At 53.5% G+C, this 20527-nt stretch overlaps 1 protein-coding gene across 1 annotated transcript in view; it reads right to left on the bottom strand.

Moving 5' to 3' along the window:
• Positions 1 to 20527, bottom strand: part of ITGA11 (integrin subunit alpha 11) — a 41283-nt gene that overhangs the window by 1838 nt on the left and 18918 nt on the right. The window contains exons 14-26 of the mRNA XM_066208758.1: positions 19820 to 19986; positions 18012 to 18154; positions 16229 to 16339; positions 14568 to 14653; positions 12050 to 12251; positions 8615 to 8713; positions 7184 to 7260; positions 6208 to 6297; positions 4455 to 4545; positions 4234 to 4347; positions 2981 to 3067; positions 1949 to 2059; positions 939 to 1034 (exon numbers count right to left, since the gene is read on the bottom strand). Coding sequence (XP_066064855.1) covers positions 939 to 1034; positions 1949 to 2059; positions 2981 to 3067; positions 4234 to 4347; positions 4455 to 4545; positions 6208 to 6297; positions 7184 to 7260; positions 8615 to 8713; positions 12050 to 12251; positions 14568 to 14653; positions 16229 to 16339; positions 18012 to 18154; positions 19820 to 19986 — 1474 coding nt within the window. The remainder of the gene's footprint in view (positions 1 to 938; positions 1035 to 1948; positions 2060 to 2980; positions 3068 to 4233; positions 4348 to 4454; positions 4546 to 6207; positions 6298 to 7183; positions 7261 to 8614; positions 8714 to 12049; positions 12252 to 14567; positions 14654 to 16228; positions 16340 to 18011; positions 18155 to 19819; positions 19987 to 20527) is intronic.

Raw genomic sequence — 20527 nt, 5'->3', positions numbered from 1 at the left:
TCGGAGCTCGGCTCCTGCCACAGCTTTTTTATGATGGGATTTTGTGGCTGGCTCACAGTGGGACGTGGCTGGAGGGGCTGGAATCCTGTCCAAAACCGGGCTGGAATCCCATCCTAAACCAGGCTGGAATCCCATCCTAAACCTGAGTCCTAAACCGTAATCCCATCCTAAACTGGGCTGGAATCCCATCCCAAACCGGGCTGGAATCCCGTCCTAAACTGGGCTGGAATCCTGTCCTAAACCGGGCTGGAATCCCATCCTAAACCGGGCTGGAATCCCATCCTAAACCTGAGTCTTAAACCGTAATCCCATCCTAAACTGGGCTGGAATCCCGTCCTAAACCGGGCTGGAATCCCGTCCTAAACCAGGCTGGAATCCCATCCTAAACTGGGCTGGAATCCCATCCTAAACCGGGCTGGAATCCTGTCCTAAACCGGGCTGGAATCCCATCCTAAACTGGGCTGGAATCCCATCCTAAACCGGGCTGGAATCCCATCCTAAACCTGAGTCTTAAACCGTAATCCCGTCCTAAACTGGGCTGGAATCCCGTCCTAAACCGGTCTGGAATCCCGTCCTAAACTGGGCTGGAATCCTGTCCTAAACCGGGCTGGAATCCCATCCTAAACCTGAGTCTTAAACCGTAATCCCATCCTAAACTGGGCTGGAATCCCGTCCTAAACTGGGCTGGAATCCTGTCCTAAACCGGGCTGGAATCCCGTCCTAAACTGGGCTGGAATCCCATCCTAAACCGGGCTGGAATCCCGTCCTAAACCGGGCTGGAATCCTGTCCTAAACCGGGACGGAATCCCATCATAAAAATCTGCACCAAAGTTTTCTCGGCCTGGGTCACTCCAGCCCCTCTGCCATCCATAGGGATTTCCCCAGTGGGATCAAGGCAGGGATCCCAGAATTCTGGCTGCCCCCATCCCAGGGCTCACCTGGCGGCTGGGATCCTCTTCCCGGAAAATGAAGGGGCTGCGGAAGCGCCGCTGGAGCGTGGCGATGGTGCTGAGCTTCAGTGCCTTGAACTTCAGCTGCGCGGAGAGGGCCGGGGTGAGCCTCCCGCAGGGAAAAGGGAACCCCGTTCCCAATGGGATCCGTCCCATTCCCGGTGGGATCCGTCCCATTCCCGATGGGATCCACCCCATTCCAAATGGGATCTGTCCCATTCCTGATGGGATCCACCCCATTCCCAGTGGGATCCGTCCTATTCCCAATGAGATCTGTCCCATTCCCAATGGCATCCACCTCAACCCTAATGGGATCCACCCCATTCCCGATGGGATCCACCCCATTCCTGATGGGATCCACCCCATTCCCAATGGGATCCGTCCTATTCCCAATGGGATCCGTCCCATCCCTAATGGAATCCACCCCATTCCTGATGGGATCCACCCCATTCCCAATGGGATCCGTCCTATTCCCAGTGGGATCCGTCCTATTCCCAATGGGATCTGTCCCATCCCTAATGGGATCCACCCCATTCCCAGTGGGATCCGTCCTATTCCCGATGGGATCCACCCCATTCCCAATGGGATCTGCCCCATTCCTGATGGGATCCACCCCATCCCAATGGGATCCATCCCATCCCTAATGTGATCCATCCCATTCCCACTGGGATCCGTCCCATTCCCACTGGGATCCGTCCCATCCCCATGCCTTTGTACCCACTGGGATTCCCGTGGGATGCGGGGCAGGCAAGGAGTGGGGCGGAACGACAGCAGGAAAGGTTTCGGATGAATTAAATCTGCATTAATTAACTAGTTAGGGAATTGAACAGTCCGCGACGGACGCGCAATCCAAGGGTTTAAGTGGCTCTGGGATCAAAAATCCCCCCCCCCCCCACACGCCCGGGCTTCCCGAGGGAAGGGGATCCCCCCATTTCGGGGCCGCGTGGGCGCTTTTGGGGGATTCGTCCCCGAAGCGCGCGTTTCCCGCCGGCACTCACTGCCCTCAGAGACGCCAGCCGCAGATTCCCGCGCAGGTGCAGGTTCAGCTCCTCGCTGGGCGCCAGCCTCACCTGGCAGTCGATGGACACCACGTCGGCGTTGCTGCGGTTCTGCAAGGGGAAATGTGGGATGGTGGCTGGGAAAGGAGGGAAAATCGCGCCGGGATTCGGCCCCGGCACGCACCGAGGGAGGGAGGATCCAAAGTGTCCGAACTCATCCTCCTGTGTGGCCAAATCCCAAAATTCTTTACATTTTCTCCTCCTTTTTTCCACCCCGAACTTCCCCAGTTTTGTGCGGTTTTTTTCCCTCCAGGTTTTTCCCTTGGGAAAAAAATGATCCCGATCTTTGGGAGCTGGAGAATCCCCTCGCTCCCCGTAAATCCCAAATGTTAACGGGGTTTTATTGGCAGTGGCGGAGAGGAAAAATAAAAAGAAAAGAAAAAGAAAAATTTAAAAAAAAAGAAAAAAAGAAAATTGAAATAAAAATGAAAATAATTTGAAAAAAAATTAATGTATTTATATAAAAATAAAATAAAATAAAGTGAAGGAAAATAAAATATAAAAATAAAATAAAAATGAAAATGAAAAGAAAAATTATTAAAATTAAAGAAAGTAAAATACAATAAAAAATAGAAAAATAAAAGAAATAAAATAAATAAAGTAAAATAAAATAAATAAAAATGAAAATACAAATAAAAATGAAAGTTAAAAAAATTAAAATTAAATAAAATAAAGGAAAATAAAAATAGAAAAAGAAAATAAAGTAAAAAAATAAAATAAAAATGAAAATAAAAATAAAAAAAAATTAAATGAAAGAAAATAAAGTAAAATGAAATAAAAATAGAAAAATAAGATAAATAAAATAAATAAAATAAAATAAAATAAATAAAAATAAAACTACCCAAGGGCTTAAAAACCTCCTAAAGTTTCCAGCCTCCCTGGGCCCCTCCCATGTCCATGGGCCATCCCAGCTCCAGGTTTTTCCCGGTTTTGGGCTCTGGCGGGGCCGGGCTGGGCCCGTGGGGCGAGTACCAGGTGAGGGGTGCGGGACAGATCCTCCTCGGCCGGGGCTCTCCGGTACTCGGTGCTGTTCCCCCGGATGGTGCAGGTCGTGTTTTCCTGTGGATGGAATTCCCGCACGGACACAGGCCTGGTGGGGGTCCCTTCCCTGGAATCTCCATCCCCATGGAACTGGGGATCCCCCACACCCCCCAGGATTTGCTGGGGATGGCGTTGGGTTCGGCTCGCGCTGGGATGTGGCTGGAGGGGCTGGAATCCCATCCTAACCAGGCTGGAATCCCGTCCTAACCAGGCTGGAATCCCGTCCTAACCAGGCTGGAATCCCGTCCTAAACCAGGCTGGAATCCCGTCCTAAACCAGGCTGGAATCCCATCCTAAACCGGGCAGGAATTCCATCCTAAACCTGAGTCCTAAACCGTAATCCCATCCTAAACCAGAATCCCATCCTAAACCGAGATCCCATCCCAAAGCGGGATCCCGTCCTAAACTGGGACAGAATCGCATCCTAAACTGGCCTGGAATTCCATCCTAAACCTGAATCCTAAACTGGAATCCCACCCTAAACCAGAATCCTATCCCAAAGCGGGATCCCATCCCAAACATGGATCCCATCCCAAAGCGGGATCCCATCCCAAAGTGAGATCCCATCCCAAAGCGGGATCCCATCCCAAACATGGATCCCATCCCAAAGCGGGATCCCATCCCAAAGTGAGATCCCATCCCAAAGCGGGATCCCATCCCAAACATGGATCCCATCCCAAACATGGATCCCATCTCAAAGCGGGATCCCATCCCAAAGTGAGATCCCATCCCAAACGTGGATCCCATCCCAAAGCGGGATCCCATCCCAAATGGGGATCCCATCCCAAACCAGAATCCCATCCCAAAGTGAGATCCCATCCCAAAGCGGGATCCCGTCCCAAAGCGGGATCCCATCCCAAACGGGGATCCCATCCCAAAGCTGGATCCCATCCCAAAGCGGGATCCCATCCCAAAGCTGGATCCCATCCCAAAGCGGGATCCCATCCCAAAGCGGGATCCCATCCCAAACAGGGATCCCATCCCAAAGCGGGATCCCATCCCAAACCAGAATCCCATCCCAAAGCTGGATCCCATCCCAAAGCTGGATCCCATCCCAAACGGGGATCCCATCCCAAACCAGAATCCCATCCCAAAGCGGGATCCCATCCCAAAGCGGGATCCCATCCCAAAGCGGGATCCCATCCCAAAGCGGGATCCCATCCCAAAGCGGGATCCCGTCCTACCTGATCCGCCCGGAACGCCGCGGGCAGCAGGAGCCGGTTTCCCGCCCGCGTGGCCACGGGCACGGTGATCTTTAGGGTCACCCCTTGCACCGGGAAGAATCCCAGGTTCTGCAGCTGCCGGGGAAGAGCGCGGGGATGGTTTGGGATCGTGGGACGGCGATCCCGGCTCCCGGGGCCGATCCCAAAGCCCGGGAAAGCTCCGGGATCCGATTCCCGCTCACCGTGAAGGTGCAGTGGAAGGGCGGCCCGATGGGATTGGATCCATCCAGGGAATTGTTGGATCTGATCTCGAAATAGTCCAGGCTCGACGTCCTGCGGGACAAAGGGGGACAGAGGGGTTTGTAGGGATCGTTGTGGGATTTTCCCCTTCTTTCCAGAGTTTTCCCTTTCTTTCCAGAATTTTCCCTTTCTTTCCAGAATTTTCCCTTCCTCTGCAGGATTTCCCCTTTCTCTGCAGGATTTTCCCCTTCTCTGTAGGATTTTCCCGTTTCTTTGCAGGGTTTTCCCTTTCTGTGCAGGATTTTCCCTTTCTCTGCAGTATTTTCCCTTTTTTTCCCATATTTTCCCTTTCTTTGCAGGATTTTCCCTTTCTTTGCAGGATTTTCCCTTTCTTTGCCATATTTTCCCTTTCTTTGCCGTATTTTCCCTTTCTTTCCCATATTTTCCCTTTCTTTATAGGATTTCCCCTTTCTCGCTATGGTTTCCCCTTTCTTTGCCATATTTTCCCTTTCTTTGCCGTATTTTCCCTTTCTTTGCCGTATTTTCCCTTTCTTTGCAGGATTTTCCCTTTCTCTGCAGTATTTTCCCTTTTTTTCCCATATTTTCCCTTTCTTTGCAGGGTTTTCCCTTTCTCTGCAGGATTTTCCCTTTCTTTGCCGTATTTTCCCTTTCTTTATAGGATTTCCCCTTTCTCGCTATGGTTTCCCCTTTCTTTGTAGGGTTTTCTTCCTCTTTAATAAACCAGAGCCATCCCAGGCCCTGGCTGAGGTCGGGGTGTCACAGGAGGTAAATCAATCCCTGCCTTGCAGCTGGAGAGGCGGGAACAGAGCCAGGAATATCCTGTGGGAACCCACCCGGGAGCACCTGCGACGGCCCCAAACCCTTTAAAATTCCCTCCCTCCTTTTCCGCTCCCAAAAACTCCCAGATTTGATCGTTTTTTTTGTGCTCTCCTTTCCCCTCCAGTTTTTCCCTTCGCTCCGATCTGGAGAATCCCCTCGGCTCCCCATAAATCCTAAATATTAAAGGAATTTCATTTACGGCGCCTGAGTAAAAATAATAATAATAATAAAATAAAAAAAAAAAATGATTGAAGGGCTGAAAAATCCCCTAAAAATTCCAGCAGGCAGCGCCAGGGAATGCGCTTTGGGATCCCTGACTTTCCCATCAGCAGCTCCCTAAGCGATGACTCTGCCTTCATCCCCGGCTCTCCCGGACTTTCGTTCCCGGTGATCCCGCGCTCGTCCCACGGCCGAGCTTCCCTCTGCTGGTTCTGTGGGATGGCCACGGGCCCAGACTGTGGGAACACCTGTTACGGCCATTATTGCCTCCCAGAATTCCCTTTTTTTTAATTATTTTTCCATAAAAAAACTCACCCTCACACCTCTTCAATAAAATTTATGCCTTTAAACATCGGGAGCATCCCAGCAATTTTATAAAAAAATCTCTCCTTGATTTTATGGCTCCAATTTTTTTTTTTTTTTTTTTTGATAAATCCCCCAAGTTGAAACAATAATAATAAAAAAAACCTAAAAAAATTTAAATCGAAATAAAAAACCCCAAATTTAAATAAAACTGAATTTAAATAAAAATTACATTTAAATAAAATGAAATTTAAATAAAAACGAAATTTAAATAAAATGAAATTTAAATTTAAAAAAAAATTAAATAAAAACTAAAAACTAAAACCTCGGCGTGGGTTTTCCCGATCCGTGACCTCCCAGGAATTTGAATCCCATAAAAAAAATCCCTTTTACCTGGTGAAGAGCAGGTCGGCCTCGTACTTGAGCTGGAAGTTGAGGTGGGCGACGTTGTCCCCCTTGGTGCTCTCCTTCTCCTCGCTGTCACTGCAACAGGGCCGGGGCGTCAGGCAGGAGCCAAATCCCCTCGGGAATTTAATTTAATTTAATTTAATTTTATTTTATTTTATTTTATTTTATTTTATTTTGGGGGGAATGCTGAATTTTTTTTTTTTTTTTTTTTTTGGTCAGAGCGGGGTTTTATTCCGGGATTTTTTTCCGGAATGAAATGGTTTGGAGCAGCCTGAAGTGGTGCAAAGGGAATCCGCCTCTGCTCCAACACTCAGCGAATTTAAACACAATTTAATTAATTAATAATAGTCGTTTAGTCAATTGATTTATTAAAGACTTGTGAAATATTAAATTGGGGTGGGGTTTTTTTTCCCCTTTCTTTATAGGATTTTTCTTTTCAGGATTTTCCCTTTTTTTTGTAGGACTTTCCCTTTCCTTATAGGATTTTCCCTTTTTTTTGCAGGACATTCTCTTTCCTTATAGGATTTTCCCTTTCCTTGCAAGATTTTGCCCTTTACTTGTAGGATTTCCCCTTTTTTGCAGGATTTCCCTTTTCCTTATAGGATTTTCCCCTTTCCTCATAGGATTTTCCCCTTTTTTTTTTTGTAGGATTTCCCCTTTCCTTACAGGATTTTCCCCTTTCCTTACAGGATTTTGCCCTTTCCTGATAGGATTTTGCCCTTTCTTTGCAGGATTTTTTTATTCCGTGGAAAACCTCTGGCTCTGGAGGGAGGAATCCCAAGGGAAGCTGGTGGCACCAGGGAAGCTGTGGCCACCCCTGGATCCCGGGAATTGTCCAAGGTTGGACAAGCTGGGATCGGGAAAAGGATGGGAAAGGGATGGGACTGGATGGGGGTTGTTTTTCTTTTCCCAAACCATTCCACGATTCCGCGATTCCAGAGGGAGAAAACATTCCCCAGACCTGCTGGCGACCATGTGGACCTCCATGCTCTGCAGGAACACCGACTTGCTGAACTCAAAATCCAGGCGGAAAGCCACCTGCGGAGAAGGGAAAAAACATCGGGAAAAACATCCCAGGGAAGGAAATCCCGAGGGCCGAGCAGGGACACTGCGGGAGACACAATTCCTGATCCCACCGGGACCAGACAGAGGAATTCCAGGATTTGCAGGAATTCTCCCAGCTCCTGGGATGGGAATGAGTGGGATTTGCAGGAATTCTCCCAACCCTTGAGATGGGAACAACGAGTGGATTTGCAGGAATTCTCTCAGCTCCTGCGATGGGAACGGGTGGGATTTGCAGGAATTCTCCCGGCCCCTGGGATGGGAATGAGTGGGATTTGCAGGAATTCTCCCAACCCTTGAAGTGGGAACAACGAGTGGATTTGCAGGAATTCTCTCAGCTCCTGCGATGGGAACGAGTGGGATTTGCAGGAATTCTCCCAGCCCCTGTGAGGATCTGGAAGCGGATCCCTCCGGAGCCCCGGGATCGGCGGGGAGGGGAGGGGAGGCAGCTGCCGAGAGCCAATCCCAATAAAACGGGATAAAAGTGATAAATGTCACATCTGCCGTGACCTCAAACCGTCTGGGCCGGCACAGCTGGCTGGAATATTTCAGCTCCCGCCGCTCGGGAGCCAAAATTCCATTCGCAGCCCGTCTTTGTTTTGGCAGGAGCGGCGCTACCTGGCGCATTCCCCACCCCGTAGGTCATGGGCAGCCAGCTCCTCGTGCAGCCACAGGCATCCCACCGGGAATTCTGGGGGAGCTTTAAAGCCGAGCCTGGTGCCTGAGGCTCATCCATCATAATCAAGGAAAGGTTTCGGACGGATACGGGAGCCGGGGAGATTTTAATCTCTCCAGATCCTGCTTGTGCTGGTCCCTTTGCCCGCCGGTGGCATTCCTGAGTGGATCTCCTCACTGCTTTTTTTCCCCAACTTATCCCTGAATTTGATGTTTCCCAAAGGTTTGTGGTTTTAAAAACGATAAACTGGATCTGGGCTCATCCCAAATATTGGGAACACCGGATTGGAGGATGCCACCACCCAGCCCGGCTCCAAACAGGATCCAGAGTCGCCTCAGAGCAAGGAAAACCTCTCAGGCAGGGAATGATCCTCATCCTGCAGGGAAGGAGCTCAGGGAAGTTCCCGTCCGTGGCCTGAAGGCCAACATTGAATTTTTCCAAAGGATTGGCGGCAAATCCTGTCCCCTGGAGGAGCTGGGTGGGATTCTGGGGCTCTCGGGAGCACCGGGGCAGGATCCCAACCATCCCCAGCTTCCCTCGGATGCCTCTCAAACCCCAAAAGGGAAGAACCCAAAGGTTTATCTTTGAAGTCTTGCTCAGACGTGACAGATGTGACCCCGGGGACGGCACAGCTGGGGTTTGGGGGTGTCCTACCTTGGCCTTGGCCCGGAAGAAGGGGTAGCTGACGTTGCACACCCTCCTGGTGGGGTGCCTGTCGTCACTGGCACAGTCGATGTTGATGTCGGTGTCGTCCTGAAATGGGACACGGGTTGTCCGGGACACCGGGAGTGACCCTGGGAGCCGGATCTTTGGGAAACTGGGAACAGCTGAGAGGCTCAACATGGGCCTTGGCTTTGGGGAAACAACCAACCAACCAATGGCCAACCAATGGCCAACCAATGGCCAACCAACCAATGGCCAACTAATGATCAACCAATGACCGATCAATGACCAACCAATGACCAACCAACCAATGGCCAATTGGGGAAACAATGGCCAACCAATGGCCAACCAACGGCCAACGAATGACCAATAAACCAAAGGTCAATTGGAGAAATAACGGCCAACCAATGACCAACCAAAGGCTAATCAAGGGCCAGCCAATGACCAACCAACCAAAAACCAACTGCCCAATGACCAATGCCAATGGACAACCAGTCAACAATCAACCAATGACCAACCAACCAAAAACCAACTGCCCAATGACCAACCAATTGACAATCAACAGCCAAAACCCAACCAACCAATGACCAACCAACCAATGACCAACCAACCAATGACCAACCAACCAATGGCCAACAAACGAATGAATAAAGGTTGCAACCAACCACAAACCACAAACCAACCACCAATCAAAACCCAACCAGAGGACCATGCAACCAACCGTTGGTCATCCATCCCGCCCTGCTCGCGGCAGCTGGGAATCCTTTCCATGCATTCACTGATGTTCCTGGGAAGGGGCATCTCTAGGAAGCAACTCCCAGTTTCCTGATTTAAATCCTCTTTACGGATGTCATTACAGGCGGTGAATGAATTCAGCTGTGGTCAGTGAATGAACCTGGTTATTCCTGGCATTCCTGATTTTTCCGGGATGAGGAACCGTTGGGAAGCACGGAGAGACAATGGGAGCTGTTACCCTGCACGGCCACCAGGAAGTCCCTCATCTCATCAACACCTCCATTCCTGCTGCTGGGACACCTTCCATGTCTCCAGCCAGGCTGGAGGAGCTCCTGACCATTGCTGGGCTGGGCTGGGCTGGATCCTGGAATGGGATCCAGGGGATTGGATGGGATGGATCCTGGAATGGGATCCATGGGATTGGATGGGATGGGACAGGACACCAACCCTGCTCTGTCTCCTCCACAACCCTTCCAGAAGTTCTGGCCTCCTTGTCAGCAGGTGTCCCTCCTCACCATGAGAGGATGAGCCATTCCAGCTTTTATCCCACAGGGGGTCAGTTCGAGCTGCTGCCGCCGGAAAAGTCCCACCCAGGAGCTGGAATATCCCAGCACCAGCCACCAGCAGCAGCCTGGAGCTTCCTCCCACTCATCTGCTGAAATTACGGACTTCCTTGTGGCCACAGCCACTTTTGGTTTATAAGACACAGATTTCCATCCCCTCGGGATGCTCCTTTAAAAGGAGGGACAGGCAGGAGCCCGTTATCCATGACTCCTCCGTGACCAGCTGCAAACATTCCCTACAACCCCTGCTGCCCGGTGCTTCCTGCTCCCCACCACCCGGGGGATTTTCCCCGCTCTCCCCTCACTCGGCTTGGAACAATCTCCCAAGAATGCGTTTTTCTCATTCTGCGGGCAGCGAGCCCCACAATTTTCCCTTGGCAGGGCTCGGAGGAAAACAGAGGGGGATGAAGTCATGGCGGGGTGAGGGGAGGCTCAGCAGCATCAGCACATTCCCAAACCTCGCCGGGAGCACGGAGGAGCCGCGCCAGGATCCAGTGTTGGGGGGGGAGTGACATTTTTGGGGACACTCGGGGACACTCCAGGGGAAGCCACGGAGACGTGGCATCGCCCGGCTCGGTGCTGAGCTGTGGCCGCATTCCCGCGATCAGCTCCTGCTTCCAGGAGTTATTTCTCAGCTGCACCAAAAAAACCAAAAACCTCCTCGTTCCTGACGGGAACTTGGCCGCGTGCGGGGAGTATTTTTAAACGACTGCGGGAGCAAAATAGAGGGGAAAATAATTTCCTCCGCGTTTGACCTTCGCTCAGGCTCTTAAAACTCAAAACCTTTTTGCGTTTCCAAAATAAAGAGCTGGGAAGCGCTTAGAAACGGAGCCCATAAACAGCTCTGATTTACGAGGGACCGAGACAGATTTGGGCTCGGCTTTAGGCCGCGGCGTTCCCATCCGGCCGGGGTTAGCAGCACCTCTGGAAAAGCCTGGATCTCCCCCCCCGGGGAGCTGGCTGTAGGAGCATCCGAGGACGGCGGGGAGACGGAGCTCGGCATTCCCGAGACGCTTTAGGAACGCGTGGTTTTATGGCAAGGGTGGTGGGTGAAAGGGTCTTGCCTACAGCCACCAGCCTGGGCTGAAGGGAAGGCCCAGAGAGAGGGAGGGAGGGGAGCTGAGAGGCGAGGACAGGGGAAGAGAGGGGAGCGGGGTGAGAGGGGGAGGGAAGAGAGAAGGATGTGCAGCAAAAACAAAAAGGGGCAGAGCAAGGGGCAAAGGAAACAGGGGCCGAGGATCCCGTTACAACTCATCACGTCTCCTTTCGGCCTGAGCGTTCCGCTTGCGGCTCCTTTGGTGTTGGATATTCCGCTTGTGTCTCCTTTGGTGCTGAATATTTCACTTTACAGTGACCAGCCCAGACACAAACCCTACAGACTTTGCACGCCGCCCGTGAGAGCTGCTGTGCTACCAGGGTTAATTAACTCCTGTATCGCCAGAGTTAATTATGCCACATTAACTCCTGTATCACCAGGGTTAATTATGCCGCATTAACTCCTGTATCACCAGGGTTAATTGTGCCGCATTAACTCCTGTATCACCAGGGTTAATTACGCCGCATTAACTCCTGTATCACCAGGGTTAATTGTGCCGTATCAACTGCTGTATCACCACATCACCCGGTATCCTAAACTCCAAAGATCACTTTTCCTCATCCCCCTTTTCCCGGATGCCTTGGGGGGGCCGCTCCCCGGAGCCCCTTCTGTTTGCTCTCGCCCAACCCATCTGCGGCCCTAACTTTGCCTGCTTTCCGGTGTTGGCGTTCTGTTCCCACGCAGCTTCGAGGAAAGGATGCGTATTTTTAGAATTTATTTTGTTTACGTGTTTCTCCTCCGGGAGGAGAAATGCGATTGGCGGTGGTCTTCACCAGCGAGGTCGAAGAGCCAATCTTTTGCCTTCCGATCAAACAGTACGTGGGGTGGGAGTCAGAAAATTAAAGGTAGAACTTTCCTTTCGTGCGCTCCCAAAGAGCGGCACCCATCACCAGCGAATCGCCTTCTTCCTGCCTGCCCTGCCCACATCTCAAAGCTCGCCTTCCTCTCTATATCCCTCACAGCTTTTGTATTTTTCAGCGCTTCTTGCCGCATTTGCGGGCTTTTCCCGCCTCACCTTTGCCGGCGCCTCACCTTGGGGATCAGGCTGGCCAGCTGCAGGTTCCTGGAGAAGGAGACGTTGAGGATGGTGCTGTAGGCGTTCTCCCCGCGGTTCTCCAGCGTCGCCTCCACCGCCACCCTCCTCCTGCCGCTCTCGACGACGAAGACGGAGGCGTCGAAGGAGAGGCTGAAGGCCGAGCAGTCGCCTCTCCTCAGCGCCCTCCGGCAGAATTCCCTGCGGGGAAAAGGGAATTCCCGGGGTTTTACCGCCATCCCTGCTCTCCCCTCCGTCCCGCTGGGCTGGAAGGGGGGTTACGGATTCCGTAGTTTGGGGGTTTTTGACGCTGCCTCGAATGGTTTTAGGAATGCTCGGGACGGGATGGAGGGAGCAAACGGATCCTGTGACAAGGAGCTCCAAGCCCCAGTGTCCAACCTGGCCTTGGACATCCCAGAGATCCAGGGGCAGCCACAGCCTCTCTGGGAATTCCATCCCAGCTCCTCACCACCCTGCCAGCCAGGAATTCCTTCCCAAAATCCATCTAAATCTCCTCTTTTCCACTTTTCCAGCCATTCTCTGTGTCCTGTCCCTCCATCCCTTGTCCCCAGTCCCTCTCCAGCTCTTCTGGAGCCCCTTTAGGCCCTGGAATGTTCTGGAAGCTCTCCCTGGATCCTTCTCCTCTCCAGGTGAACGCTCCCAGCTCTCCCAGCCCGGCTCCAGGGGAATTCCAGCCCTGGGAGCAGCTCCTGTGGATTCAGGGATAACCTTCAATGGCTCTTTAACCGCGGAGCTGCAACGTGGAATGATTTTTTTTCCATGAGTCAACCCCGTAATTGCCAGGTGGGCAGTGCCAGCCTCGCCGTCATTCCCTGCTATTTCCTGATCCCTATCCCTGGGCCTGGTTTGCGGATTGCCCGAAAAACCACGGATTCTTTCCAGGCAGGGAGCAGGGAGAGGCTCAGGAGTGGCAAAAAATCACCTCAGGGAGGGTTGGGACGAGCCCCGTGGTGGTGCTGGGGTCCAAATCCCCCATCCACAGAGCCCCAAAAACGTGAGGACTGAGCTAAAACCCCCCCCAAAAAATCAAGATACGTAAATCCGCCCGGACGTGAGGTAGAGATGCAAATTTGGCTTTCAATAAATAAAGGAATTTTTTTAAGGATTAAATAAATAGAGGATTTTAAAAGGGTTGAAGGAAGAGCCTTTAAGTGCTTTGAAACGAGAGCCTGTGTCAGTAAGTAAGGAAGAGAACGAAAGAGACCTAGTGCCTGGTTCAGGAATATCGCTTTTCCCAAAATTAGTTGAATTCCAGTCGTGACAAATAAAAATGACGTAGCCTCGGCAGGAATTCCTGGATGGAGCAGACAGAGCCAGGAACGTAGAAATTGTGTGAAGATTTAGGAAAATTAACGCACACCCATTTTAGCCTGGGACAGGCCCGACGCTTTTGTAGAGAGCTCGAGCGTGATTGGCTAAAATCTGAACAGGATGCAATGAGAATGTTAGGAAAATATTAGGGGATAGGGGATAGGGGACAGGGAACAGGGGACAGGGAATAGGGGACAGGGAATAGGGAATAGGGAATAGGGAATAGGGAAAGGGAATGGGGGATAGGGAATAGGGGATAGGGGATGGGGGACAGGGGACAGGGAAAGGGAATGGGGGATAGGGGATAGGGGACAGGGAATAGGGGACAGGGGACAGGGAACAGGGGACAGGGAATAGGGGACAGGGAGTAGGGAATAGGGAATAGGGAAAGGGAATGGGGGATAGGGAATGGGGGATAGGGAATGGGGGACAGGGAATAGGGGAATGGGGGATAGGGAATGGGAACAGGGAACAGGGGACAGGGAATAGGGGACAGGGAGTAGGGAATAGGGAATAGGGAAAGGGAATGGGGGATAGGGAATGGGGGATAGGGGATGGGGGATAGGGGACAGGGAAGGGGAATGGGGGATAGGGAATGGGAACAGGGAACAGGGGACAGGGAATAGGGGACAGGGAATAGGGAATAGGGAATAGGGAAAGGGAATGGGGGATAGGGGATAGGGAATGGGGGATAGGGGATAGGGAATAAGGGATAGGGGATAGGGAATAGAGGACAGGGAAAGGGAATAGGGAATAGGGGACAGGGGACAGGGGACAGGGGACAGGGAACAGGGAATAGGGAACAGGGGACAGGGAAAGGGGATAGGGAATAGGGAATAGGGAATAGGGAATAGGGAACAGGGAATAGGGAACAGGGAATAGGAAGAGGGAACAGGGAACAGAGAATCGGAACAGGGACCAGGGACCAGGGAACATGTGCTGCTGCTGCCGTTGCCTTTACTGCTGCTGACAAGGTGCTGTCGCTTCCGCTTGGGAATTCTGCGTTTAACGATGCAATAAAGGACTTTTTTTACAACTGCCCAGCTTTTGGTCTTCGATGAAGACACGCCAAAATTTCGGCAGCGGTGAGGACCGGCAATATCCGAATTTACGGATCGGGGCTGGATTTTGGAGCCTCCCCCGGCCGGTGACGCTCTTGGGGGATCTCGGGGTCACCCCACTCACATGGCACTGGGGATGTCGCTTCTGGCATCCAGCACCAGGTCGGGGACACAGTGCTCGTCCTCGTTGCAGCCGTTCCAGAAAGGGACCTGAGGGGACAACGAGAGCAGCCCGGTGAGGATTGGTCTGCCCTGGGCACTTGGGAGGTGGCACCTGGGAGGGGACACTTGGGGACATGACAGTTTGGGAGGTGACACCTGACAGGGGACACCTGGGGACATGACACTTTGGGAGGTGACACCTGGGAGGGGACACTTGGGGACATGACACTTTGGGAGGTGACACCTGGGAGGGGACACTTGGCGACATGACACTTTGGGAGGTGGCACCTGGGAGGGGACACTTGGGGACATGACACTTTGGGAGGTGACACCTGACAGGGGACACTTGGGGACATGACACTTTGGGAGGTGACACCTGGGAGGGGACACCTGGGGACATGACACTTTGGGAGGTGGCACCTGGGAGGGGACACCTGGGGACATGACACTTTGGGAGGTGGCACCTGGGAGGGGACACTTGGGGACATGACACTTTGGGAGGTGACACCTGGGAGGGGACACTTGGGGACATGACACTTTGGGAGGTGTCACCTGGGAGGGGACACTTGGGGACATGACACTTTGGGAGGTGGCATCTAAGAGGTGGCACTTTGGGAGGTGGAACTTTGGAAAGTGACGCGTTGGGAGGTGGCCCCTGGGAAGTGACAGTTCGGGAGGTGGCACCTGGGAGGTGATACCTGGGAGGTGACAGTTTGGGAGGAGACACCAGGGAGGTGTTGTCTGGGAGGTGGCAGGTAAGAGGTGGCACTTTGGGAGGAGTCACCAGGGATATGTCACCAGGGAAGTGACACTTTGGGAGGTGGTACCATGGAGGTGACACCAGGGAGGTGACACTTTGGGAGGTGACACCAGGGAGGTGACACCAGGGAGGTGACACCAGGGAGGTGACACTTTGGGAGGTGTCACCAGGGAGGTGACACCAGGGAGGTGACACTTTGGGAGGTGACACCAGGGAGGTGACACCAGGGAGGTGACACTTTGGGAGGTGTCACCAGGGAGGTGACACCAGTGAGGTGACACTTTGGGAGGTGGCACCAGGGAGGAGTCACCAGGGAGGTGACACCAGGGAGGTGGCACCAGGGAGGTGACACTTTGGGAGGTGTCACCAGGGAGGTGACACCAGGGAGGTGACACCAGGGAGGTGGCACCAGGGAGGTGACACTTTGGGAGGTGACACCAGGGAGGTGACACCAGGGAGGTGGCACCAGGGAGGTGACACTTTGGGAGGTGACACCAGGGAGGTGACACCAGGGAGGTGGCACCAGGGAGGTGACACTTTGGGGGGTGTCACCAGGGAGGTGACACCAGGGAGGTGACACTTTGGGGGGTGTCACCAGGGAGGTGACACCAGGGAGGTGACACCAGGGAGGTGGCACCAGGGAGGTGACACTTTGGGAGGTGACACCAGGGAGGTGACACCAGGGAGGTGGCACCAGGGAGGTGACACTTTGGGAGGTGACACCAGGGAGGTGACACCAGGGAGGTGGCACCAGGGAGGTGACACTTTGGGAGGTGACACCAGGGAGGTGACACTTTGGAGGGTGACAGCAGGGAGGTGACACTTTGGAGGGTGACAGCAGGGAGGTGGCAGCTGGTACCTACAGAGACCCTGAGCGAGGTGGGCCACCCGTCGTCCAGCATGGGGCCGTGCTCGCGCTGCTCCAGCTCGTAGTCGATGGAGAACGTCACCGGCTTCACGTAATCCGCCGTGTCCTGGGGCACAGGGACAGCGCTGGGGACGAGCCCAGGGCGGCCCGGGCTGGGGCAGCACCTCGGGGTGTCCCCCAAAGGTCACACACCTGTCCTGCAGCCCCACCCCGGAGCTGGGATGTGACCAAAACCAGATCTCATCTCCAAGGTTCCTCCAAAAACAAATCCCATTCCCCAAGGTTCTCCAAAACCAAATCCCATTCCCCAAGGTTCCTCCAAAACCAAATCCCATTCCTCAAGGTTCCTCCAAAAACAAATCCCATTCCCCAAGGTTCCTCCAAAAACAAATCCTATTCCTCAAGGTTCTCCAAAACCAGATCTCATTCTCCAAGGTTCTCCAAAACCAGATCCCATTCCCCAAGGTTCCTCCGAAAACAAATCCCATTCCTCAAGGTTCTCCAAAAAGCAGATCTCATTCCCCAAGGTTCCTCCGAAAACAAATCCCACGCTCCAAGGCTGCTCCAAAACCCAGATCCCGTGCTCCAAGGTCACTCCGAGGTCGCTCCAAGCCCCATCCAACCCTGCTTTGGACATTCCAGGGATGGAGCAGCCACAGCTCCCCTGGGAATTCCTCCCCAACACGGCACGTGACCCTGCCCTCTGGCAGCCCCCGGAGCTGCTCCCGTGCCGCCCTGGGGTGCCGAGGGCTGCTCTGAGGGGAGATGTTTTTGGGGCGACATCACGAGCTCCAGCCTCCAATTTCCCAGAAGTTCACGGCAGTTCAGGCCGGGGCTTGGGGCCGGGCCAGTCTGGCAGCTCGGGGCCTGCCTGGCGTCCACGAGGTTCTCCTCCTCATTCCCCGGGAATGTTTGGGCTTCGGCCGGGTTTGTGCGTCAGCCGTTCCCTGCGAGCCGGGGATCCGCCAGCCCCGCACCCCGGGGTGACACCCTGGTGGCCCAGGGAGGGGACACCGCCAGGGGCTGGCACGGGGACGCTCCGTTCCCGAGGGGAAAAAATCAGCATTCCCGATTTTGGAGCGGGAAAAGCGGCGTGACCCCGGGACGGGGAGCGCACGCCCTCCCCGAGGAGGATGAGGAGCTGCGGTGATGTCACAGCTCGGGGACACGGCGGCTGCCACGTGCTGGCGGCTCCGTCCTCGCTGACCGCATCAAACGGGCTGGGAGGGATCCAGCGGGACAAAATCCAGCGGGACCAAAACCCAGCGGGGTGGATCCAGAGGGACAAAATCCAGCGGGACAAAAACCCAGCGGGGTGGATCCAGTGGGACAAAATCCAATGGGATGGATCCAGCGGGACAAAATCCAGCGGGACAAAAACCCACCAGGGTGGATCCAGCGGGATGGATCCAGAGGGACAAAATCCAGCAGGACAAAAACCCACCAGGGTGGATCCAGTGGGACAAAATCCAGCGGGATGGATCCAGCGGGACAAAATCCAGCGGGACAAAAACCCACCAGGGTGGATCCAGCGGGATGGATCCAGAGGGACAAAATCCAGCGGGATGGATCCAGAGGGACAAAAACCCAACGGGACAAAAATCCAGCGGGACAAAAATCTAGCGGGATGGATCCAGAGGGACAAAACCCAGCGGGACAAAAACCCAGTGGGACAAAACCCAGCGGGATGGGTCGAGAGGGACAAAACCCAGCGGGGTGAGGCTGATCCCCGCCCCGGGCAAGCCACCAAGGGCTGGATGAAGGGAAGTTTCACTCACCGGGACGTGGAAGGGGAGGGTGTGGCAGAGCTCCCGCCCCGCCGGCAGCTCCAGCCCCCGGGGTGTCACCCTGTCACCGCCCTCGTCCAGGTGCGCCCGGGGCGAGTAGCGGCGCTCGTCGATGGTCGTGTTGTACCTGAGCCCTGCGAGGACGAGCCCAGCTCAGCCTCGACCCCAAAGCCTGGGCAAAGAGCGGCCCCGGGGCCCGTTCCCTGCCGGGGGAAATCCCGGACGGTTCTGGGAAAAGCTTCCCCCCTTCTCCTCCAAATGAGGAATTCTGGAAATTAATTATTGCGAGGGGCTGTGTAAAACCTGGGCAGGGGTGGAATTATCCGCAACCCGACGTTCCCTGTTCTGCTGCCGCCCCGGAGGAATCGGAGCACACCCCTCACCTGGATGACTTTTGGAATGATTTGCACACCCCTCACCTGGATGACTTTTGGAATGATTTGCACACCCCTCACCTGGATGACTTTTGGAATAATTTGCACACCCCTCACCTGGATGACTTTTGGAATTATTTGCCCCTCAAACATTCCTGTGCCGCTCTGGAGGAATTGGAACAAACCCCTCACCTGGATGATTTTTGGAATTATTTGCAGACCCCTCACCTGGATGACTTTTGGAATTATTTGCACACCCCTCACCTGGATGATTTTTGGGGATCCTTTGCTTTCTGCGCTGCTGTTGGAAAGAGACTGGAGATTCCCAACCAAGGCGGGATTTCAGGGAACCACAGAGGATCTCGGAATGGTTTGGGTTCGGAGGGGCCTTAAATCTCATCCCACCCCTGCCATGGGCAGGGACACCTGGATCGTAATCCCAGGGTGCTCCGAGCCTCATCCAGCCTGGCCTTGGACACTTCCAGGGATCCAGGGGCAGCCACAGCCTCTCTGGGAATTCCATCCCGGCCCCTCATCACCCTCCCAGCCAGGAATTCCTTCCCAATATCCATTAAATCTCCTCTTTTTCCCTCTGAAGCCCTTCCCTGTGTCCTGTCCCTCCATCCCTTGTCCCCAGTCCCTCTCCAGCTCTCCTGGAGCCCCTTTAGGGCCTGCAAGGGGCTCTGAGGATTCCCTGGATTCCTCTCTTTTCCTGGCTGGACGCCCTCAGCTCTCCCAGCCTGCCTCCACGGCAGAGGGGCTCATCCAGGGGGCGGCCCCTCCGTTTGGGAAAAAAGATAAAATCAAAACAAACAAGGAAATCCCGCCCGGATTTTATCCCAGCAGGGAGGGGAAAAAAAAAAAAGCTGGATTTGCCAGCACAAAACAAACCCCTCGCTCTGGGCGATGGGAGTTTTTCCTTTGGCTTTGGATCCCGATTTTCCTTGGACAGCATTAGCAGGGGCTGAGCCTCCGTCGCTTCCCTGCTCCGCCGGCTCCCGGGAATCCGCCCCGGGAGCACTCGGGGTCACGGCACCGTCCCGGGGTTTAGCAGCAGAGCTGGCGGGTTCCACAGATTCCCCGGGATGTTGTGGGAAAGGCACATCTGGCCGGCAGATGTGTCCCGCGGAAGGAGGGACGGCCGAGCCCCGCGCAACGTCCTCTCCTGTCCCGACATTCCCGCCGCACGGAACGGCGAATCCCAGGAGAGCCCAGCCCAGGGAACAGGTGAGGAGCCGGGTGGGATTTATCCCGAGGGTGTTTTTTGGCAGAACCACCACCAGAACCCGGAGAATCGGCCGGGAGAGGGACGGACACGACGCGAAAGCGGCGGATGGACACCGCGGAGCTCCCGGATGGTTTCCATCCCAAAAGTTGGGTTTCCCACGGGGCTGAGCGAGGCAGGGGCGGGGGTCGCGTCCTTACCCACGCCGGCGGCCTGGAAGTGCGCGGAGAGGAAGAGGGCGGTGAAGCAGACGAAGGCCCGCATGCAGGTGGCCTCCTTGCCGTTGCGCCGGCAGTCCTTGGTGAAGATGTTGATCTTGGGCGGCTCGAAGCGGAGGCTGGCGTTGATCCGGACCACGCTGCGGGACCTGCGGGGTGGGCACAGGGCTCTGGGCGTCCGCGGGGCTCCCAGGTCGGCCCGTTTTCGCTCCTTTTCCCTCTTTTCCGCAGGAGGTCGGGAAGGCCGGAGGGCCTCGCCGAGCGGAGCTCAGGGGACTCGCCGGGCGTTAATTAGCATTTGAACAGTATTACAATAATAAATTAATAATATAGAGAATAGATTAAATATAAAATTGGTATCTATATCACATTATATCATATCATATCATATTTATATTATATCGTATCATATAGGATCATATTATATTTAATACTGTATTATATAATACAAAACGATTTAATATTATATCATATCATATCTTATATTAAATTATATTGTATCGCATCAAATCATATAGGATCATATTATATTTAATACTGTACCATAGAATACAAAACGATTTAATATTATATCATATCTTATATTAAATTATATCATATCGTATCATATCATATAGTATCATATTATATTTAATACTGTATTATATAATACAAAACTATTTAATATTATATTATATCATATCTTAAATT

Source organism: Chamaea fasciata, unplaced genomic scaffold, assembly GCF_029207755.1.
Source record: "Chamaea fasciata isolate MVZ Bird 193981 ecotype frontalis unplaced genomic scaffold, bChaFas1.0.hap1 SCAF_460, whole genome shotgun sequence".
Lineage (NCBI taxonomy): Eukaryota > Metazoa > Chordata > Aves > Passeriformes > Sylviidae > Chamaea > Chamaea fasciata.
This window is presented reverse-complemented; position numbering and strand designations above follow the sequence as displayed.